This window comes from Mirounga leonina, unplaced genomic scaffold (assembly GCF_011800145.1).
Source record: "Mirounga leonina isolate KUSES-001 unplaced genomic scaffold, KU_Mleo_1.0 Mir_129, whole genome shotgun sequence".
NCBI classification, from domain to species: Eukaryota; Metazoa; Chordata; class Mammalia; order Carnivora; family Phocidae; genus Mirounga; species Mirounga leonina.
The window spans coordinates 79,556,484-79,580,753 of record NW_023270323.1 but is presented as its reverse complement, the minus strand read 5'-3'; the positions used below and the strand labels follow the sequence as shown (position 1 = coordinate 79,580,753).

Here is a 24,270-nt window from a genome sequence, read left to right as displayed (position 1 = left end):
CTTGGTTATTTGAGTGTGATTTTTAAGAAATTGTAAACTCATGGCACCTTTTTAAATGATCTTTTTTATTGTTGGTGATTTAATTATATATGATCAGAGGACATGGTCTTCACGATATCAGTATTTTGGTATTTGTTGAAATATACTTTGTAAGCTGGTACATGGTCAATTTTTATAAATGTTTAACTGTTCTTAGGAAGAGTATGTGTTTTTTATTTGCTAGGTAAGACCCTGTATGATCATCCATTAGCTCAAGCTTGCTACTGTTACTATATAAATAGCCTCTATTTTTATTGCTTTTTGTCCGCTTGATTAATCAGTTTATGATAAAGTCTTGATATCTCTCACTAAGGCTGTGGATTTTTCAAATTTGTTTTCCCTGATTTGGTTGATTTTTATTTCCAAGACACTGTTAAGTATTTACTAGTTAATGATTTCAGTATCTTCTTGATGGGTTATTATTATTATTATTTTTTATTATGTAAGGTGCATCTCTGTCCCCACCAGTGCATTTGCATTTACCTTAAGTTGTATTTTCATCAGACATGTCTATTATTATGCCTGCCTTTTTTTTTTTTTTGCTAATTTGTGCTGTTTTCCCTACCCCAGCCTTTTGGTGTGTTTTTTGAATACTTCAGGTGTCTCTCGTAAACAATATATAGCTGGATTTTGATGGTTTATCCAGTCTAATAATCTCATTTTTTATTATTTAAGTTTTAGTCCCTATTTACATTTTATGTGACTTTTTTGGTATCTAATTTGCTATCATTTATTTTTTTTCTCCTTCTTTCTCTTGGCTTGATAGTCTTATATAATCATGATAGCTAACATTTGAGTATTTGAAATATATAAAGCAGGACCCTGGGATCATGACCTGAGCTGAAGGCAGACGCTCAACTGACTGAGCCATCCAGGCATCCCGACCAAGTTTTCTAGGAAAAGTTATGAAGTATTTCTTTTTTTTAAAGATTTTATTTATTTATTTGACAGAGAGAGAGACAGCGAGAGCAGGAACACAAGCAGGGGGAGTGGGAGAGGGAGAAGCAGGCTTCCCGCGGAGCAGGGAGCCCGATGTGGGACTCGATCCCAGGACCCTGGGATCATGACCTGAGCCGAAGGCAGACGCTTAACGACTGAGCCACCAAGGCGCCCCTGAAGTATTTCTTTTTTTTTTTTTTTAATTCTTATGTTAATCCCCATACATTACATCATTAGTTTTAGATGAAGTGTTCCATGATTCATTGTTTGTGCATAACACCCAGTGCTCCATGCAGAATGTGGAAGTATTTCTTTTTACTTGTATTTCTTCTTACCTGTTAGACTTTTGGAGTAATTTGTACAATGGTAACCAACAAAGGGTTAACCCATCCTCACGTAATGATGTCTAGATTCTATTACTATCATTGTGTTACTGCTGGTTTGAACAGTTATAAACCAGCCAGTTTATTAGCAACCAGTTTGGTTTGGCTTTTTCATAAAGTATATGATGGCTCTAATCTTTTTTTCTTGCTTGCTCAGTGAACCAAAAATTGGATTTAGTGACTTTATGCTAATTTGTAGGAAAATTATTTGTGCAACCAATACTCTAAAATATTTTTGGGTCACATTTTATGTAATGACTGAAATTAGGTAATAGCTTTGAAGGAAAATGGTGGCAGTGAACATAATTTTGGCTTCTTTTTTTTTAAAGGTTTGTTTATTTTAGAGAGAGAGTGCATGAGTGGGTGTAGGGGCAGGGAGGAGGGGAGAAGCAGACTCTTCGCTGAGCAGGAAGCCCAACACTACGTGGGGCTTGAAGCGGGGGTCGATCTCAGGACCCTGAGATCATGACCTGAGCCGAAGCCAAGAGTCAGATGCTTAGACTGAGCCACCCATGTGCCTCAATTGTGACCTTATTCTGAGACACAGAAAAACACTGGAATTAGGTCTTTCTTAAGTTACTCTTCTGTAGAAACGTGAGGTGTTTTGTATATATGCATGCAAAGTCATTAATATTTATGTCATGGCTATAAAGACTAATTTGCTAATAGTATTTACTATCCAATAAGCATATAATTGCTATGCAAAATACAAATTAGTAGTCTCATTACAGTTTATACTTTGATACATTTGACCTCAAAACAGAATGATCTGTATGGTTCTTCAAACTTGTTTCAGCACGTGTTGCCAGCTTGGCTTGCTTCATTTGCCATAGGACAGTCGGTGCTTCACTGAGCCCTTTATATGGCTCTCTGAGGTCATTTGTATAATATTGTGGCCTATAGTAGGTGCTCAATGAATGTTTGATGAATTAATGAATGAGTAAAGATGGAAATGGGCACTCTGGTTATGTCTGGATCAGAAGCAGAAGTAGCCCAAAATGCAAGGAAAAGATACTTGGAAGGAAGAACAGGAAAAAGAAAGGACAGAAATGGTACTGGATTAGTGTGCTGGGGCTGTGGTAATCAAAGTACCACAGACTAAGTGTCTCAAACAACAAACATTTATTCTCTGCCAGTTTTGGAGACCAGAAGTCTGAGATCAAGATGTCGGCAGGGCTAATTCCTTCTGAGGCTGTGAGGGAGGACCTGTTCCAGGCCTGTCTCCCAGCTTTTGGGGGTTCACTGGCATCTTTGGTGTTCCTTGGCTTGTAGGTGCACCATCCTGTTCTCTGCTTCTGTCTTCACATGATGTTGTTCCTGTGTGCCTGTGTTCAGATTCCCCCCCCTTTAAAAAAAAAAGATCTTATCTATTTGAAAGAGAGAGAGTGAGTGGGGCGGGGGGGCAGAGAGCAGAGGGAGAGGGACAAGCAGACTCCGCACTGAGCTCGGGGCCTGACGTAGGGCTCGGTCCCATGAGCCTGAGATCATGACCTGAGCCGAAATCAAGTCAGACACTTAACCGACTGAGCCACCAGGTGTTCCCAGATGTCCCCCTTTTTAAGGACACTAGTCACATTGGATTAGGAGCTACCTGAATGATCTCATTTTAACTTGATTACCTCCATAAAGACCCTGTCTCCAAATAAGATCATATTCTGAAGGGTGGGGGTTAGCTGAGGGTTAGGACTCTAAAATATCTTTTTTGAGGAGGTACAAATTTAACCCATAACAAATTCAACCCATAAAATAGATAAAGGCAGCCTATAGAGGGGCACCTTCAAACCTTTGGGCCTTCAAATGCTGTGGCCCCACATCACTGTCTACTTTTTGGGACACAATATACTGCCCTAGTGGACTGTGCCTCTTGTTTTTACTCTGCTCAGGTTTTAGGATCTGTGGAGGGTCTTCTGTGTAAATAGCCTGGGCCGTGCCAACCACATTGATAAAGGCTATGGTCACATGACCAAATTTGGGTGCTCTTCCTTTTCTTGCCTGATATCTTCCCCACTGGTCTTCCTGTCTTGACATGGTATGGTGAGCGCCACTCAACTCATCTTGAGACTGCACCTGGATGGGACAGCTCAGAAAATTGGAGCTAGACTTTGCTGTGATGTGTCAATGGAGACTTTTGGAATCAAGGACAGCTTACTGAGGGGCAGGATTGGCTGCTCCAGTTCACTAGCATGTGTGCCCCAAGCCTGCTGCTATGAAAAAAAAAAAAAACCTGCTATGAAGTGAATATTTGTGTCCTCTCCCAATTTAATTATTGAAGCTCTAATCACCAGTGCGATGGTATTTGGAGGTAGGGCCTTTGAAAGGTAATCATGGTTACATCAGGTTATAAGGGTGGGCCCTCATGATGGAATTAATGTCCTTATAAAAAGGAGAGGCACACAATCTCTGTGTTCAAGTGCATGTAGCAGGGAAGGGCCCAGGAGGACATAATGGAAGATAGCCATCTACAAACCAGGAAGGGCCCTCACCAGTCACCAAATCTGCCAGAATTTCAAGCCTCCAGAACTCTGACAAGTAAGTGTTTGTTGTTAGGTCACCCAGACTATGGTATTTTGTTATAGCAGTCCAGGGTGACAGAGACACCGGTGGAGAGGATCCCATTCTTCTCTCTCTCCTTCACCTTGTGACGTTCTTCAGAGGGGGTCGTTTGTAGTGATAGTTTACTAAGGTGGTTCATGGTATGTGTGTGTGCACTGCTGTGTTTAGTGAAATGTGGGTGTTTGGAGGTACACGGTGTGTGTGCACTATTGAGTGTGTGTCATTTACTCTTTAAACAAGTATTGAGTGAATTATGTGCTGGGTTCTAAGCTCTCACCTCCACCACTTCACTAAAACCATCCTTGTTGGGATCACCACGGTCAGTTCTTAGTCCTAATGCTATTGCACGTGTGGGCTGCACATGACTAGCTCATCATGGGAGTCACCTCAGTCAATATGTCCTTCTAGACCAGCACCCTCCATGGTTTTCTGCGGTTTCAGGGCTTGTCCTTCTCAGACTGCTTGATTGGTTGCCTCTTGTTTGCTAGACCTCTTCATATTGAAATGCTCCCAAGGCTCAGTTCATGGAGTCTCACTCCCTTGTGATCTTATCCAGTAACATGGTTTGAGGCAAGCTGCTATCTCTCAGATCTGCAGACTGGACCTTTCCATTGACCTGCAGCTCATTCTCCACTTGCCCACTTGACATTGCTACTTGGAAACCTCATCTGCATGTACGCACACACACACACACAGTCAAAACTAACCCTTAACGCTCGCTCTGCCCCAATTTTTTCCTTCTGCATCTTAGTTAATACTCAAGCCAAAAATCTTACAGTTGACTTTTAATTCCTTATATCCCACATCCAGTCCTTGGGAAAATATTTTCAGATCTCCCTTCAAAATGCAAAGAATCTGACCTCTCACCACCTTCAGCATGGCTCAAGCCGTTAACCTCTCTCGCCTGGAAGACCACAGTTGGCTGATACTTGGTCTCAGCTTCTGCCTTTCTGACCCTACAGTCTGTTCTCAACACACCAGCCAGAGTGATCCTATTAAAATTTAAATTGAGGTGTCAGCCCTCTCCTCCAGACCCTTGTTATGGCCTCCCAGACCAAACAGAGTAAAAGGAAGAATGTTGGAATTATCAGACCAGGAATTTTTAAAAACTGTGATTAGTATCCTAAGGGCTTTAATGGAAAAAGTTAGACAACAAGCAAAAAGCAGATGGATAATGTAAGCAGAGAGATGGTAATTCTAAGGAAAAATCAAAAGAAATGCTAGAGTTAAGCAGAACCAAAACAATAACAAATGAATTCCTTTGATGGCCTTATTAACTGACTGGACAGGGCTGAGGAAAGAATCTCTGGGCTTGAGGATATGACTGAGAATTTCTAAAACTGAAAAGCAAGGAGAAAAAAGACTGAAAAAAATCACAACAGAATATCCAAAAACTGTGGCACATCCATAAAAGGCATAACAGACGTGTAATGGGGATGCCAGGAGGAGCAGAAAGAGAAAGGAACAGATGAAATATTTGAAATAATAATACGGAGACTTTCCCCCAATTAATGTCAGACATCAAGCCACAGATGAAGCTCAGAAAACATGAAACAGGATAAATGTCAAAAGAATGACACCCAGGAGGAGCGCCTGGGTGGCTCAGTCAGTTAAGCATCTGCCTTCAGTTCAGGTCATGATTCTGGGGTCCTGGGACCAAGCCCTGCATTGGGCTCCCTGCTTGGTGGGGAGCCTGCTTCTCCCTCTCCCTCTGCCTCTCCCCCCAGCTAATGCTAGCTCGCTCGCTCTCCCCGCCCTCTCTCGCAAGTAAATAAAATCTTAGGGGGAAAAAAAAAAGGAATGACATGAATATCTTCTTCAAACTTCAGGAAATCAAAGATAAAGAAAAAATCTTGAAAGAAGCCACAGATAGAAACACTTTACCTATACAGAACCAAAGGTAAGAATTATATCTGATTTCTTCTCAGAACCCATGCAAGGAAGAAGATAGGGGAGTGAAACATACAAAGTATTGGGAGAAAAACCCACCAATCTAGAATTCTACACCCTGTGAAATTTCCTCCAAAAGTGAGAAGAAATGAAGACTTTCTCAGACAAACAGAAACTGAGGGAATTTGTTGCCAGTAGATCTGCCTTGCAAGAAACGTTAAAAGAAGTTGTTCAGAGAGAAAGAAAATTATATATTCAGAAACTTGGATCTACATAAAGGAAGAGCATTAGAGAATGAATACGTGAAGGTAAAATGAAGACTTGTTTTTCTTAATCTAATAGCTGTCAGATAACAGATATATACATTCACACATATATAAAAAGGATACGCTTATGTATAAGTGAAATGAATGACAGCAATGATACAAGGGATAGGAGGGGGAATTAGGAATATTTTGTTACCTATAAGGTACTCGTACTACCTGTGAAGTGGTGTATTTGTCTTTGAAAGGGGACTTGGATTAGTTATAAATGTATATTACTATAGGGTGCCACTAAAAACAGTTTAAAAAGAAGTATAATGATAGGCTAAGAAAAATGTGAAAATAGAATCCTATAAAATGATCAAAACCACAAATGGCAAAAAAAGGCATGGAAGACAACAATAAGAACAAGACAAGGGCAACAAATAATAGTAAAAATATGGTAGACATTAATCCAACTACAGACATACCTTGTTTTATTGTGCTTTACAGATACTGCACATTTTACAAAATGAAAGTTTGTGGCAACCCTGTGTCAAGTCTTTTGGTGCTGTTTTTCCAACAGCATTTTTTCTCTATGTCTCCATCACATTTTGGTAATTCTTATAATATTTCAAACTTTTAAATTATTATATTGTTACAGTGATGTGTGATCAGTGATTATGACTTACTGAAAGTTCAGATGATGGTTAGCATTTTTAGCAATAAGGTATCTTAAAATTAAGGTATATACATTGTTTTTTAGGCATAATGCTATTGCGTGGTGAACAGAGTACAGCATAGTGTAGATATAACTTTTATATGCGCTGGGAAACCACAAATTTCATTTGTATTCCTTTTTGTGACATTTGCTTTATTGCAGTGATCTGGAACTAAACCCACAATGTCTCTGAGGTATGCCTGTATTGTATATCAGTAATCACTGTAAACATCAATGGTCTTAAGTGTACCAATCAAAAGAGATTGTCAGAGTGGATAGAAAAATAAAACCCAACTACATGTTGTTGGATCTTAGTGTAGGAAATCCACTTTAAATATAAAAATACACATAGATTAAAAATAAAGGGATGGAGAAAGGTATTCCATGCTGCCACCAATCAAAGGCAGTAGGCGTACCTATGTTAATTTCACACAGTTTAAACTTCAGAGCAAAGAAAGTTATCAAGGATAAAGAGGGGTATTACATAATGACAAAAGGGTCAATTGTCCAAGAATATGTAGCAATCCTTAATGTGTATGTGCCTAACAACATATAGGCAGAATATGTAGGTCAAAAACTGATAGAACTGCAAGGAGAAATTGATGAATACACTGCACATTCTTCTCAAGGTCACATTGGAACATTCTCTAAGATGGTCCACATTCTGGGCCATAAAACACACTGTGACAAATTTAAAAGAGTAGAAATCATGTAATGTCTGCTCTCAGACCACAGTGGAATTACACTAGAAATCATAACAGAAAGACAGCTGGAAAATCACCCAAATAATTGGGGACAACACACTTTTAAAAAAGATTTTATTTATTTATTATTTATTATTTATTATTTTTTATTTATTTATGGGAGACAGGGCGAGCACCAGCGGTGGGGGATGGGGACAGGCAGAGGGAGAGGGAGAAGCAGACTTCCCGCTGAGCAGGGAGCCTGACACGGGGCTTGATCCTGGGATCCTGGGATCCTGACCTGAGCCAAAGGCAGCCACTTAACCAGCTGAGCCACCCAGATGCCCAAGTAATAAAAATTAGAGTAGAAATCTGTGAAACTAAAGGCAGGAAATCAACAAAATGAAAATCTGATTCTTTGAAAAGGTTAATCTGTAAGCCCTAGCCAGACGAAGAAGAAAAAAAGACACAAATAAATAATATCAGAAATGAAAGAGTGGACATCACTACAGGTCCCATGGATGGAGCTTGACTAGGAGTAAGGCATCTTAAGATAATTGCCAGAGAAAGATAAAATTACGCTCACACAGATCACATTAAAATGAACATGTGTTTTGTTTTATTCACGTAGGGAACCAGGCAAATGTTCTAAACAGTTCAAATGAAGTCAAAAGGCTCACATTTATATGAGTAAAGGAATTGAATTGCAAATCTGGGCAAACTGATTTTTCTACAGAGGGAAGAGAAGTCCATGGAAACTATCAGACAAAACAGCTTGCATGTGTTCCTGTCACCCACAATTGACAGAAAGCTGCACAATAGGTCAAAGACAAGGAAGGCTAGAATCTGATAACCTGGAGGTTGTGCTGGATGGATACAATGCAGTGTTTTCCTGAAACACTGTTTTTCTTCTGAAGACTTTAAGATAAATCAAGTACACTAAAATTTCATTAACTTGAGCTCATATGAATTGGTGAGCCAATATGACTCAGTAGAAGTCTGAATTAGGGAACTTCCCTAAGAAAATGACATAGGAGATGCTAGCTCCATTTCTGTTTACAGCTTTGCTCCGATTTAGTCACTGGATACCCTGTGATCAGCCTTTCTCATGCACACAGGGAGAACCTAGCCTGGGAGGGTATGCTGCTTCCCTGCCAGTCTGTGGATCTGGGAAGTGACCTATCATCGCCCTATACTCTGGCTTGGGGCCAGAGGCCAAGGCTCTGCAGCACCTACTGCCCTGGCCTGTGACCTTCCTTGGGGGAGGCCCATCTACCTTGCTGGCTCTTCTGCATCAGGAGCACTGGGCCTGTGTCTTTGCTAATCCCTTTCTTCCTCTTCCCAGGCATTTTAGATAAATGCTTGGAAAAAGATTACTCTTGGGAGATATGAGGGAAAAGGGCTGTCAGTGAGCAAGACAAGATGAAGAGACTTGAATGTAAGTAAAGCCACATATGGACAATGCAGTTAAGAGTATGGAAGCAAGGGCGCCTGGGTGGCTCAGTCATTAAGCGGCTGCCTTTGGCTCAGGTCATGATCCCAGAGTCCTGGGATCAAGTCCCACATCAGGCTCCCTGCTTAGCAGGAAGCCGGCTTCTCCCTCTCCCACTCCCCCTGCTTGTGTTCCTGCTCTCACTGTCTCTGTCTCTGTCAAATAAATAAGATCTTAAAAAAAAACAGTATGGAAGCAAAACAGGGCATGAAAGAGCAGAGTATCTGTTGGAGCTATGTTTCTCCTGGACAGAAGTTACCAGGGCAAAGTTTTCATTGGCATAATTAAGTAGGGATAGTGAAAACAATGTACTGGATTCTAAATAAGAGCAAATCTATGTAGTTAGCAGACCATCCTTTAAGATTGTGCACCCTACTTCTTTTGCATTGCAATAGCCTTTCTCAGGAAGTATTGATGAAAATAGACTTGGCCAAATAAGGTACTTAAAGGGAAATCTGATATATTCTCTTCTCCCATCCTCCTTTTTCATTTTTCTGTTTGGTGAAATAAAAAAAAAAACAAAACCCTGTGATTTTATCATGAGATGGATGAGAAAAAACTGGGAGGCACACTGGCAGTTTTTCTCTCTTTTGCTTTGATTATATTAGGTAACTGCTGACATTAGCTGCAGTGAAGAAAAATAGCCCTGGAATCTACGAAAGGAGCAAGCTGGGACCTAGATATACTGTTCCAGTGTAATGATTCTGGGTAAATGCTGCTCTGTGTGCTGAGAGAATTTTCTACAGGATTAGTGGTTACATTGAATAACACCCTTATCAAGATTGTGTTTGCAGGGCGCCTGGGTGGCTCAGGCGGTTGGGCATCAGACTCTTGATTTTGGCTCAGTTAATGATCTCGCAGTCCTGGGACTGAGCCCTACATAGGGCTCTGCGCTTAGCAGGGAGTCTGCTTGAGATTCTGTCTCTCTTCCCTCTCCTTCTGCCACTACCCCCGATCATGCTCTCTAAATAAATAAATATCTTTAAAAAAAAGGCTTGTATTTGCATATCTGTTTTCACTTCTTGATGAATATAAAGTGGACAATTTGGGTGGTATCTTTTTAGCACTTAAACAACAAATGACTTTATGTTGTTTGAGTAAATCTCTTTTTTTTTTCAAAAATGTTTTTGTTGTTGTAAAATATATTTAACCATTTTTAAGTGCACGTGGTATTAAGTAAATTTTTACTGTTGTGCAAACATCACCATTCACCTCCAAAACTTTTTTCATCTTCCCCAACTGAAACTCTGTCCCAATTAGTAATAACTCCCCAGTCTCCTCTCTGTCTAGTCCCTGGCAACCACCATTCTGCTTCTGTCTCTTATGATTTGACTCCTAATACCTCATATAAGTGGAATCTTACAGTATATGCCTTTTTGATGACTGGCTTACTTCACTTAGCATAGTGCCCTGACTTTAAGAGGCAAGTGAACTGGGGCGCCTGAGTGGCTCTGTCGTTAAGCGTCTGCCTTCAGCTCAGGTCATGATCCCAGGGTCCTGGGATCGGGCCCCGCGTCAGGCTCCCTGCTCCGTGGGAAGGCTGCTTCTCCCTCTCCCACTCCCCTTGCTTGTGTTCCTGCTCTTGCTAGCTCTCTCTCTGTCAAATAAATAAAATCTTAAAAAAAAAAAAGAGGCAAGTGAACTAAGTTTATTTGGCTTAGTCTCAGCCTCTGCTCTTTGTGAAGCTCTTCTGACTAACTAAAGTTATTCTAAATTGAAGAAAGAGGGGCGCCTGGGTGGCTGAGTTGGTTAAGCGTCTGCCTTTGGCTCAGGTCATGATCCCGGGGTCCTGGGATCGAGCCTGGCATCCGGCTCCCTGCTCAGTGGGAAGCCTGCTTCTCCCTCTCCCACTCCCCCTGCTTGTGTTCCCTCTCTCACTTTGTCTCTCTCAGTCAAATAAATAAAATCTTTAAAAAAATAAATAAACTGAAGGAAGAGAAGTTGTCTCCGTTTTGATTCAACAAATTTATGTTACATATGAAAAGTAACTCTGAGTGGCTATCAAGGGTATTACACCCAGTATGTATGCTGTATTTTAAGTAATTGTAATACACAACCATTTTGGAGAACAATTAAACAGTATCCATTAATGTTGAAAAAAATCACACACCTAGGTCAAGAAGTCTTCTAGGCATATACTCTGCAGAAATGGTGGTAAAAGAGACATTCGTAAGAATGTTTGCTGTAACATTATTTGTAATACTGGAAACCAAAAACATTAAATGACCATCAATAAGAAGTAGATAAATAGACTATATAGTAGATTACTATATAGTAATTAAATTCACTCATTCACCAAATAGTTATTGAATGTCTATTTTATGCCAGCCACTCATCTAGCTATCGAGGTTACAGCTGTGATTAACACAGATAAACCCCTCTCTTCAAGGAGTTTCTATTCTCATGGGGAGACAGGTCCTCAACAGGATACATGAAATAGATTGTATAGTGGACAGTGATAAGGGTCAAGAAAAGATAATAAAGCAGAGAAGGGGGGTGCTAAGGGTTAGGCATGGAGGTAGGACATGAAAGCTCATGTTGGGTGGCCAGGAGCAAAGACCTGAGGAAATAAGGGATCTAGCTTTGCTGAGGAAGAGGGGCCATGAAACATGAAACTGGGGGTGGGGGTGGGGAGAGAGGAGCAGAAGAGAGCCTGGCTGGGACAGTGAACAATCTGTGTCAAAATGGACTAAACTGTGTGGAAAAAATCAAATTGTAGAGTGATGTTTGCAGTAGCACACCATTTTTTTTTTTTTAATATTTTATTTATTTATTTGAGAGAAAGAGAGCACGGGCAGGGTGAAGGGCAGAGGGAGAAGCAGACTCCCCTCTGAGCAGGGAGCCTGACATGGGGCTCATGATCCCAGGACTCCAGATCATGACCTGAGCCAAAGGCAGCTGCTTAACCGACTGAGCCACCCAGGCGCCCCAGTGGCACACCATTTTTCTTAACAACCTCTAGAGTAGGGGTTCTTAATCTAAATAGAATAAAATACATGATTGTAAAAGAAGTCAACTATATTGAAATAATTGTAAAATTTTTTAAAACAGATTTGTGTTATGAAAGTTCTCTGTTATCAGAGAGTTAAGTACAAGGCAATAAATACATAAGCAAGTTAAAGTTTTCATCCTTTAAAGATCCATCGGTGTGAAGGCCATCATGGCTAGTTTGAACGGGGCTTTTAAACTGTGGGATGGCCTTTGACTCACCTGCTTCTGTGTGTCCATCAACACAGTTGTAGGGAGTCACAGAGAGTAAAATACGTAGCTGGACCATCCATGTGAGAACATAGGACCTAGCCATTTAGAGTCTGGAGAATTAACTACCAGGCACAGAGCTGCTTAGGGGTTGCTTGGCTCCATCACCTGAGTACTTGTAGACAGTCTGGCAGCTAGTCTGGTGCCTCTATGATAATTTCAAAGTAGTGTGAGCATAAATATTTTGAGTTCTCTCTGGCAACTGTGATGTGATAGGAAAATCTGAATGCTCTTGGTGATGAAGTCACAGATACTACTAATATTATAATACTCTTGCCTGCATTTATGGCTAAAAGAAATGCTGAATTTTGCTTAGAAGTTAGTGAAGCTAAAGGTGATTTTTTTCTGTCCAAATTCTGGGACACCCTGATATCTGCCTGTGAATGCCAGGTTAGGAATCTTGCTCTAAAACAATATACTGTTAAAGGCTGTACACACTCACACACACACATTTACAAACACACCAAATTCATGATTGTGATTGGTTCTGGTGGGTCTGGGACTAGGGATGGTGTATAATATATGTTACAGAAATATAGAATATGTTATAAAAATAATTATGGTATTTGTAGTAGAAAACTGACCCCCAAGCCCCTTAATATCCAGCAGAATTCGTAGACAAGGGTCCAGTTCTTTCTCACATTATGCATTTACCTTGGTGGTTCTGTTTATTGATAGTAAAACAGCTGTTATGACAAAGGTAGTGTCCCAGTTTGGCCGGTGTGATTATGTGGGCTCAAATCCCAGCTTAATTTCTAAATGTGTTTATGGCAAATAATTTATTTTAAATGTTTGTGTACTTTTTAAAAAGGCTTTGATTACACCATTTTGCTTCTTAATAGCAGTAATGGTTAAGCAGGATTCCTGGAGCAGAGCCACACATCTCACTAGTTGTGTGGTGTTGGACAGGTGATTTGGCCTCTTTGCTTTGGTCCCTTATCTGAGAAAAGGGAATAGTGGTAGTATTTTCATCATAGGGTGAGGGATGATTCAATGAGTCAATATATATGAAGCTCCTAGAAAAGTGTCTGGTCCATAATAAAGACTCAGTAAATCTAACTCTTACTCCTCCTCCTCCTCCTAGATCTTGGCAATTTCACCCCACCTGACTCATGTGCTAGAGTCAGCATCTGCAATTTTTCAGGTCTCCGCAAAGTTAGCAAACATCCCTTTAGTGTCTGCTGTATGCAGTGCACCTGGAGCCCCCTTACATCCCTTCAGTCATGTTTCGAATGCTGGAGATACACTGGGAATAAGACCATGAACCTAGAACCTGCCCTTGCTGAGATTTAATGAAGATGTTTTCAAGATGCAAAGGGCATGAAAAGGAAAGAGTGCCTGCATCTCCCTAGGAAAGGCAGGGTAGGCTTTGGGGGGGGGGTTCTGCTTGAGCTGAGTAGAGATTTGTCTACACTAATAAGGCCAGAGTGACAGTCCAGACACTTATGGTTCCTGGAGGGAACCTGCTCTTGCTTCTTAGGGGCCTTCGTAGACAGTGTGGCTTTGGCATGGTGTGCCTGTGGAATGATGTTAGGGCTGTGCTTTATTTTCCCTTCAGCTCTAGACTCAGAAGTGAGCTGATACTTGCATTTTAGGAAGGTAACAGTGGAAGGTAGTGTGGAGGAGGGTCTGGAAGGGAAGACTGGAGGTAGGAAGGCCTGTCAGAAGAAGAGGCCAGTGACCTTGGTACTAGCTTGGGCAGGGAGAGCAGGGGACAGGAGCACCTTTGCAGGCAGGGCTGGCCACCTGCTGTATGCCTGGTGCAAATGCTTTCTGAATAAATGGGCGAGGCACTTCAGAGACAGAATTAGATAGTGCCCCAGTTTCCAGCTCCATTTGCCTAGTAGATGGTTAACTGGAGGCATAGTGTGGAAAGAGGATTGAATTTGAGGGGAAGACAATTGAGTCAGATTTGAACCTGTTGACCTTGAGGTGCTCTGGGACCTCTGCATAGTGGATATAAGTCTAGAACCATGATCCCAGTTGAAATGGAGGGGTGGGTAGAGGAGCATTATCTATTTGGCAGACTACTATCAAATCCGTACCTCTAGCCAGGCCTTCTCTCCTGAGCTCCTCCAGATGGCTTTCCCTCATAGTGGTTCACTCACCGTGCTTAAGGCAGAGCTCATCACTTCCTAGAACATGGCTTTCCTCCCGATTTCTCTATTCTTTCCAATAGCCCTGAGGTCTTTTAGTCGCTGGCCAAAACTGTGATGTTTTCTCTTGGATAAAATTTAATAAAATTTCAGCTCCTCAGAATGCTTAAAACTGAAGGTTCTAATTTCTCTTGAGTTTGGTTTGAAGGGGCTTATTTAAAAAGTTCTAAAATATTATCTTTTTAAATTTTTATTTTACTTTATTAAAAATTTTCTTTTATTTGAATATAGTTGACACACAATGTTGCATTAGTTTTGGGTGTACAATATAGTGATTCCGTTATCTCTATACTTTATGCCTTGCTTACTGCAGTGTAGCCGCAATCTGCTAAAATATCATCTAATAGCTTTTTCCACCATTCTTGTCTTGCTTCCACATCTTTCCAAGGCTTAGTCCCTCACCCCCATCAGGTCTCTGCCTAAGTGTGACCCTTTTGAGAGACCTTCTCTAATCTCACCTTAGCCCTAGTAGCACCCTTCATCTTTGCCTTGCTTGATTTTGTTGTATACCATTTAGTACTGTATGATTGGCTATTTTTTTAAATCACTTATCATTACCTGCTTTTTAAAAAAAATCTCTCTCCCTCACTAGAATGGAGGGGAGGGATGTTGTCCTTTTTACCATTGTATTTCCTGTCCTTTGCAGGCATTTGCTCCATGGTAGGGATGCAACCATGTATGATATGTCATGTTAGGTCCAATTCACAAATTTGGAAGCTTAGGCTCAGCAGAGTTAGTTATAGAAGGTCAGGGTCACATGGTTTCTAAATGATAAAGCCAGTGACTGATTGCATCACTTGGGATTTTTTCTACTTGTCAAGATGCCTTCTAGATAAGACAAATTATTATAAGCTTGTATTTTCACTCACCATAGGTACCAAACGGAATATATTAGTGGAAATAGTTGTTATAGTTTGATATTTCTGATCATTAAAAAAAATACTTTTTTTCCCCAAATTTAGGAAGCTATGGCAAAAAAAGTGGTCGTAGTAAAAAATGGAGGGAAATGCTGAAGCTGCCCCCTGTCAGCCAGTGCAGCGAGCTTAGACATTCCATTGGTGAGTAAGCAGTGCCAGCCTGGAGATCATGTCTGGCATTGTACCATTTGTTAGATGCTATTCTTTTAAGAAGTAATATGTGCTCATTGTTCTATATAGAACAGAAGAGTAATATTGTAAAAGTTCCTCTCCCCTTGACCCAACTAATCATCTCTAGAAGTGAACACAGTGTTTTCTAGGTTCATCCCCGCTATAGCATGAATCAGTACTTAATTCCTTTTTCTTGGCAAATGACATTTCATCGTATGGATATATCACTTCTTACTTATCCATTCATCAGTAGATCAATGAGTTGTTTAAATTTTTTTGTCTATTATGAATAATGCTGCTAGGGGCGCCTGGGTGGCTCAGTCGTTAAGCATCTGCCTTCGGCTCAGGTCATGATCCCAGGGTCCTGGGATCGAGCCCCGCATCGGGCTCCCTGCTCTGCCAGAAGCCTGCTTCTCCCTCTCCCACTCCCCCTGCTCGTGTTCCTGCTCTCACTATCTCTCTCTCTCTCTGTCAAATAAATAAATAAATAATAAAATCTTAAAAAAAAAAAACCCAAATGAATAATGCTGCTAGAAACATTCATATACAAGTGTTTTCTTTGTGGTAGAGTAAACATAAAAATTACCATTTTAACCATTTTTAAAAGATTTTATTTATTTGAGAGAGCGAGCATGCACATGTGGCAGGGAGGGGCAAAGGGAGAGGGAGACAAGCAGACTCCGTGCAGAGCATGGAGTTGACATGGGGCTTGATCTCATGACCCTGAAATCATGACCTGAGCTGAAACCAAGAGTCAGATGCTTAACCAACTGATTGACCATTTTAAAATATTTTAACGATTTTTAAATATAAAGTTCAGTGGCATTGATTTGGATATTGTATGTATGTACTACATTTTGTGTATCCATTCATCTGTTGAATGGGTTGTTTCTACCATTTGGCTATTGTGAATAATGCTGCTAGGAACATTGGTGTACAAATGTTTGAGTCCCTGCTTTCAATTCTTTTGTGTGTATACCCAGAATTAGAATTGCTGGATAATATGATAATTCTATGTTTAACTTTGTGAGGCACTGCCAGACTGTTTTCCAATGTGGCTACACCATTTTATGTTCCCACCAACAATATATGAGGATTCCAATTTCTTCATGTCCTCCCTGACACTTTTTATTTTCCATTTTGTTTTTATTATAGCAATCTGAGTGGGTGTGAAGTGGTATTTCATTGTGTGTGTGGTTTTTTTAAGTTTTCCTTATTTAAGTAATCTCTACACCCTGCATGGGGCTTGAACTCACAGCCCCGAGATCAAGAGTCATATGATCCTCTGACTGAGCCAGCCAGGCACCCCGATCTCATTGTGTTTTGATCTGTGTTTCCCAAAAATGACTAATTATGTTGAATATCCTTTCATATACTTACTGGCCATTTGTTTATCTTCTTTGGAGAAATATCTGTTCAAATCTTTTGCCCATTTTTTTTTTTTTTTTAAGTAGGCTCTGTGCCCAGCGTGGGGAGCCCAATGTGGGGCTTGAACTCACGACCCTGAGATCAAGAGTTGGATGCTTGCTTAACTGACTGAGACACCCAGGCACCCTCTTTGACCATTTTTTAATTGGATTGTTTATCTTTTCATTGTTGAAATATAAGTGTTCTTTATATTTCTAGTTACTAGACTCTTACCAGATATTTGATTTCCAAATATATTCTCCCATTCTTTGTTTTCCTTTACTTTCTTGATGATGTTCTTTGAGGAACACCAGTTTTTATTTTTATTTTATTTTTTTTTAAAGATTTTATTTATTTATTTGAGACAGAGAGAATGAGAGGGAGCGAGTACATGAGAGGGGGGAGGGTCAGAGGGAGAAGCAGACACCCCGCTGAGCAGGGAGCCCGATGCGGGACTCGATCCCGGGACTCCAGGATCATGACCTGAGCCGAAGGCAGTCGCTCAACCGACTGAGCCACCCAGGGGCCCACAAGTTTTTATTTTGATGAAGTCCAGTTGATCTATTTTTTTCTTTTATTGCTGTGCTTTTGGTGTCATAGCTAAGAAACCACTACTTAATCCAAAGTCACAAAGATTTACACCTATACTTTCTGCTAAGAGTTTTATAGTTTTATAGTTTTAGCTCTCACATTTAGGTATTTGATCCAGGAATTAATTTTTGTATATGGCGTGAGGTAGGGATCCAGTTTCATTCTCTTGCATTGGATATCCTGTTGTTCCAGAACCATTCATTGAAATGACGATTTTTTCACCATTGAATTGTCTTAGTGCCTTTATAAAAAAATCACCTGACTATAAAGGTGAGGGTTTATTTCTAGACACTTGTGAGGATACACGTGTTTGTATTTAGGACCCACCCAGATAATCCAGGACAGTCTTCCATCTCAAGATCCTTGAGTTAATCATATTTGCAAAGGCTCTTTTTTAAAAATAAGGTCATATTTATAGGGTTTAGGACCTGATACATTGGGAGGGCCATTATTCAGCCTGTTACAGACAGTAACTCTAGGCTTCACTTTTTTAGGAACTGGCAAACTGTTTTCCAAAGCAACTGTATATTTTACATTCCCACCAGCAATATATGAGAGTTTCAGGTTCTCCACATCCTTGCCAACACTTATTTTCATTATAGCCATCCTAGTGAGTGTGATTTGCATTTCACTAATGACTAATGATGTCGAGCATCTTTTTATTGATTATTGGCTGTGCTTCTTGGAGCCAGTTGATATTTGATCCATTGTGTTAATAGTATTTTCTGCATATAGCACCGAGTGATTAGTATGGAGGTTGATTCCGTTATTTGACATTTGCATTGTAATTAAGATATTATAAATTTTACCTTGGGACTATTTATGCTGTTGAATATATTCATAGGGTTATAGAAACATTTTCATGTCTCCTTGCATATTAATTACCTCAGTGTGCTTCTGATTCTTTGGGGGTAGGTTTTAGTGCATAGAATGAAGTAAATTACATTAAATGTCCCATTAGTTAACTTTTTCCCCACAGTTCATGCTCTTTTTAAAAAAGAGTTTATTTTATTTTATATTTTATTTTCGTTGAGAGATGTAATTTACATACCACACTGTGTAAGTTTAAGGTATACAACACTATCAGTTAACTTTCGAATGTCATCATTTATTCACTCCGTGTACCCAGCACTGGGTATGGCACTACCAGTTCAGTGGCTAAGAAACAGATGTGACCTCCGCCTCTTGGCAGAGATAGTTATAAAATAAAGAATCGCAGAAATACACATAATTACAAACTGCAGTAAGCCCTTTGAAGGAAAAGGTACAGACTGTTGGGTAAGTACGGGACCCCAAAGGGGGACGGAGCATGGCAGTTTCCAGGGACATGAAAAAGGCCAGTGTTCTGGAGCGGAGACGAAGAAGGACAGTGGCACTGGATGAGAGGAAAGGAGGGAGGTGGGGCTCGTGGTCCTGGTAAGGGCATTTGTCTTAGCTGAGAGTTGACGCCGTCAGATTTTCAGCAGAGGGATGACCTAAGTGGATGCACATTTCTGAAGGGCATCTTGGGCTTCAGTGTGAGGACTGTGATTGAGAGTGTGGAGAAGGGGAGGGGGGAGGCCAAAGGATTGTTGGCTTTTGTGCGGGCAAGAGTGATGGAAATTCAGTGTCAGCTGGAGGCCATGGAACCGAATGACTATGTGAGATCTTTAAGAAGTGGAATCTGGTTGATTTATGTGTGAAAGTAGGAAGGATGGGGGTGCTAAGGATGACTTCCAGGTCTGATCCTTCCACTGAGATCAGGTTCATGGTGTGAGGAGCTGTGTTGGATGGAATCTGTACATTCATGTTTAGAGATCAGAAAAGTCTGGGCTGAGGGGCGCCTGGGTGGCTCAGTCATTAAGCGTCTGCCTTCGGCTCAGGTCATGATCCCAGGGTCCTGGGATCGAGCCCCACATCGGGCTCCTGGCTCGGCGGGAGGCCTGCTTCTCCCTCTCCCACTCCCCCTGCTTGTGTTCCCTCTCTCGCTGTGTCTCTCTCTGTCAAATAAATAAAAAAATAAAATCTTAAAAAAAAAAAAAAAAGTCTGGGCTGTAGGTGCAATCTGGGAGATATCTGTGTGTCCCTGGCATTTAGGAGTCACACGACTGGGAGTATATAAGCTCTCCCTAGAGACAGGAGGACAGGGAAAGGGCCCTCACATCCTGACATCCTGGTCTGGCTCAGGTGAAACAGACCAAGGAGGAGCAGCCAGATGGGTCTGTATGCAGTCTGGAGAGCAGAGGGGTCGAGACAACTGAGGACTAGGATGGCTCCAGGCAGGTGGGCATGTTGAAGAACGGTTGAGCGGCTGCTGGCTTTGCCCCCAAGGTCAGGGTCTTTGTTTCCATCTCTAGAACAGTGCTCAGCCACAGTTTTGTTAAATGAATGAATAAATTGGTGACCTTAGCTAGAGTTGCTTCAGGGCAGATGTACAAGCAGACTTCTTCACGGAATAAAAGAATGTTTCCATTCAGATACCCTCTACTTGGTATGCAGTTCTTTATTTTATTAATTTACATATGCATTTGATTTAGTGTGGTAGTAAGCATATTTTGGGTTTTCTAATTTTTGTCCTTTGGTTGTTCTAAATTTGTGGATGCTGGAGAATCCATGAGCTATAAAACTTTGAGTTAGTGTCCTTTCTAAAGGAGGATCACTTTGAAAATAAGAGAGAGAGCTTCTGATAAATGGCTCATCCTTGCCTCAGAATTTGGTATATTTAGAAACACCAGTCTCTTGATTAGCTGGTTCCCTTTCCAACACGGCCCATCAGGAGAGTGCCTCTCAGGAGTGGACTTGGACTCTGGTGCACTGAGTGTTCCAGCCCCAGAGGGCTTCTGTGCTGGTTCTCCCTGTCCACTGTGGTCAGGCTCTTCCCTCCCTGTGGCCTGAATTCCCTGTGTGGCGTGGCCTCTCTCTCTTCCCCCATTTCTGCTCATTCAGGGCTGGAACAGTAGATGGTTCACTGTGTAGTCTCTGAGGGGTCAAAAGAAGAAGCTGGATCTTCTGGTTCCTGCAGGACCAGGGCCTCTGAGGGGAAGACAGAAGGAGGCTGTCTGCGGTTTCTGAGACGTATTTGTGACGTATTTCTGTGGTATATGGTATTTAATTTTAGTAATATGTGAAATCTAATGCATGGAAAAGTGAAATCATTAATAGAATTGTGAGCCAGATAAGGTAAAAAGTAATAGGTTTAAAGTTTTTGTGATTATTTAAATGTCAGATTTTTAAAGTTTGATTTAGAGAAACATTTTTTTTTTTTAATTCCCTGTATATTACTTCATATAGGTTCTGTGATGTTGCTGTCATTTGCTCTAAGATTCTGTTAATGTCATCGGGGTGAAAAAATTTTTTTTTTTTAAAGATTTTTTATTTATTCATTTGACAGAGAGAGACACAGCTAGAGAGGGAACACAAGCAGGGGGAGTGGGAGAGGGAGAAGCAGGCTTCCCGCTGAGCAGGGAGCCCGATGCGGGGCTCGATCCCAGGACCCTGGGATCATGACCTGAGCCGAAGGCAGACGCTTTATGACTGAGCCACCCAGGTGCCCCCAGGGTGAAAATTTTAAATTGCTGTAGGATGGAGGAGATTGTATGCGTGATGAAATATTTTGACATAATTAAAGGGCTTTACTGAGTAAATCATCACCTATGTTCCCACCACCCAAATATAAGTGGAAGATTTTAGAATTAAGGTCTTTTTGAACCACACATCATTTTTGCTATTGTACCTGAGCCAATCTAAAAAAACTGGCCCGGGTAAAATGAGAGGCTTTCCCATGATGTGCCCGTATCAATGCTGTCCAGTCTGAATGTCTCCATTGTTTCCCATCACACTGCAGGACCGTCCTGTCCCCAGGACCAAACTGCCATTGATCGGGCCTTCTCAGCCCAGTGGTGTGCTGAGACCCTTCATTTACTTCACTGATCTGGCGCTGTGGGCGCAGGGCCGCGGTCTCATTTTCCAGAGGGGTGTGAGGTGCTGGTCTTGTCTCAGACCTCCTCATGCTCTTTGATTTTGCCCTGCTTCCTTCTGGAAAAACCCAAGGGGCTCTTACCGTGTGTTTATGTTTTTAAAGATCTTTTAGAAAATGTGGCCTACATCATGTGATCATTTACTCAAGAAATTTTATAGTTATGATAGAAATTTACATAGTATCTGAGCTTTAGGATGTAGACTTAAAAATGTGTGAATAATCTTATGTTCTTCCTGCTTGCGCCTAAATTCAGACTTGTAGCTTCCTTTACAAATAAGGACTCAGATCTAGCAGCTAAGAGTTCTGGATAAAATTAAGGGTAATCCAGAAATAAATCTGGAAAGCTTGAATGGAATCCATCTCTAACAAGCAAGTATTTTTTAGTATCTGAGGATGATATAAATATAAAATGCAAAACAAACTGAAATATATCCACAGCTACCCCCCCAACACACCCCAAATAAACTTAAACGTCAGACATTTGGCTTTGCCAAATAAGCCAGGTTAATTTGGAGTACACTGTTTTCTCCCTGGTCAGGCTGTTCCCTCCTGACCCCCTGCCATGGCGTCCTCCCCAGCTCTCCCAGGCTGTGGAGCAATTCTGCAACCCTAGGTGTCTCAAAGGGGTCTCCTACCCCACATCTGTAACTCTGGCTCTCTGCTTTGCAGCCCCTTCCTCTGCTCACGGGGCCCAACCGGCCCCTCCTTCTGTTTTCTACCAGCGAATGATCTTGATTTCCCCAGTGCTGCCTACACAATACAGATCTTGTTGCCCACAGTACGAGCCCGAGTCTGGGACTGTTCTGCTCACAGGTTCTCATCTCCATGAGGGGCACTGCCTTCCACCTGTTTACCCCATCAGCTTCCTCATTGTCCCCTCAGTAGAGGATGGGTTCCTTGAGAATAGGGCTCCTGTGGTTCCTGTCGTAATTTCTTCACTGTTAAGCAGGAGACTTGACAGAATTTGAATGAGTTGCCTTCTGAAATTCTTTTGTCACCAGAGAATTGGCCTCTTCGTTCCCACTGTGCTGCCTTTGTTCCGGTCCAGCTGGTCTTCCTGCCGGCTGGTCCCCTGGCCCCAACCTCTGCTGCCCCACTTCCTCTCACTGCCCCGGGTTCTAGGTGGCCCTCAGGAGTGAGCACTTCCCAAAAGGTCTCTGCTTTCCTTAAGATGCTAAACCTACTGTTGTGAAGAGTCAGTGAAATAATACACAGAAAGGACTCAAAATAGTACCTGACACACTGTGACAGGTGAAGAAGCGTCATCACCTGTTATTATGCTCTGTTCCTTCTAAGGTAGAGAGAGTTCCTTGGTATGATATCAAGGCTTGTGGAAAATACGATCCCAGTCTTTTTTTTTTCCCTGCAGTTTTGTAAAGCTTCGTTTGCCTCTACATTTTGCTTCCCTGAGTCCCCTTTTTCAGCCACTCTGAACTATTTGTTGGGTCAGTCACTTACCTTCTATGTCTCTTGGTCCACAGACTATTTTAAGAGTTAAAATATGGTACAGTAGTACATATTATAATTATATTCCATGTGATCTGGAAGCGAGCAAGTGTGGTTGGAGCCAATAAAGGGAAACTATTCTGCACTGATCACACTTTGCAAAGGATAGTATTCCCAGTATCTTGATAGGGTTATTTATTTTTCTATATTTCTTTGCTTCTTCTAGATTATACCCACTATTTGTCCATTTTGGTTTCTATTTTCTTTCTTTCTTTCTTTCTTTCTTTCCTTTCTTTCTTTCTTTTCTTTTCTTTTCTTTTCTTTTCTTTTCTTTTCTTTTCTTTCTTTCTTTCTTTCTTTCTTTCTTTCTTTCTTTCTTTCTTTCTTTCTTTCTTTCTTTCTTTCTTTCTCTTTCTTTCTTTCCTTCCTTCCTTCCTTCCTTCCTTCCTTCCTTCCTTCCTTCCTTCCTTCCTTCCTTCCTTCCTTCCTTCCTTTCTTTCTTTCATTTGACAGAGAGAGACACAGCGAGAGAGGGAACACAAGCAGGGGGAGTGGGAGAAGGAGAAGCAGGCTTCCCGCTGAGCCGGGAGCCCGGTGCGGGGCTCCATCCCAGGACCCTGGGATCATGACCTGAGCCGAAGGCAGACGCTTAACGACTGAGCCTCCCAGGCACCCCCTCTATATTCTTTTTTAAAATTCTTTTATTTTATTATTATAACTCCTCAAGTAATTCTTCTTCTTCTTCTTCTTCTTTTTTTTTTTTTAGAATTCTTTTTTTTTATATAGGGTGAATGGAAGGTAAAGTTTCTGAGTTTTTAAATTTTGGAAAATATCCCTTTTTTGACTTCTTGTTTGATAGTTACAGAATTGAATATTTCCGCCTCCCTTGACCCCTGAACTTTGAAAACACTGGTGTACTAGTTTCTGGCTTTGTTAATACAGCATCTCTGATGCTTTATGTGTTGTAGTGAATGTTTTGCTCTTTCTCAGAGGTTTCCTCCTTTCTCCTTACTGTTGGGAATGTCACCGGGATGCCTCTGGATGTGGGTCAGCCGTCATTGGTTATGTTTAGCACTTAGTGGGGCCTCTAAATCTTAGGCCCTTAGCCAGTCATTCTGATCAGGACTTGGACACCCCCCCCACCCCCCCACCCCCGCTGGGCTCTAGGCGTGTGGGCGGGGCTCCCTTAGGAAGTCCAGCTCTTCTGTAGGCTGTAAGCTGAGGGTTCTTTAACCGTCCAACCCAGCGGCTTTTTCTCTTCCGGGTAATCCTCAAATTTCGGACTCCTGTGGGTGCCCTGTATTCGTTTTCCATGTTGGGTTTCATTCTTTTTGTTGTGGCTTTGGTTTTTGTTTGAATTTTTGGTCATTTCCGTAGGAATCTCAGAGAAAAAGTAGGCAGACCTGTATGCTCCCTTTGCAATC

General features: G+C 41.4%; 1 protein-coding gene across 14 annotated transcripts in view; it reads left to right on the top strand.

The window, feature by feature from the left end:
* GRK4 (G protein-coupled receptor kinase 4) overlaps nt 1-24,270 on the top strand; it is a 99,130-nt gene that overhangs the window by 9,977 nt on the left and 64,883 nt on the right. For 10 of the 14 annotated variants that reach the window (XM_035005410.1, XM_035005412.1, XM_035005421.1 and 7 more), the window contains exons 2-3: nt 5,843-6,112; nt 15,319-15,414. The exons of 2 other annotated variants lie outside the window; for them this stretch is intronic. In XM_035005410.1, coding sequence (XP_034861301.1) covers nt 15,363-15,414 — 52 coding nt within the window. In that variant the 5' untranslated portion in view covers nt 5,843-6,112; nt 15,319-15,362. Of the gene's footprint in view, nt 1-2,866; nt 3,891-5,842; nt 6,113-15,318; nt 15,415-24,270 lie in introns of those variants that run through there. 2 more of the 14 variants (XM_035005411.1, XM_035005417.1) reach the window with 2 other exon arrangements.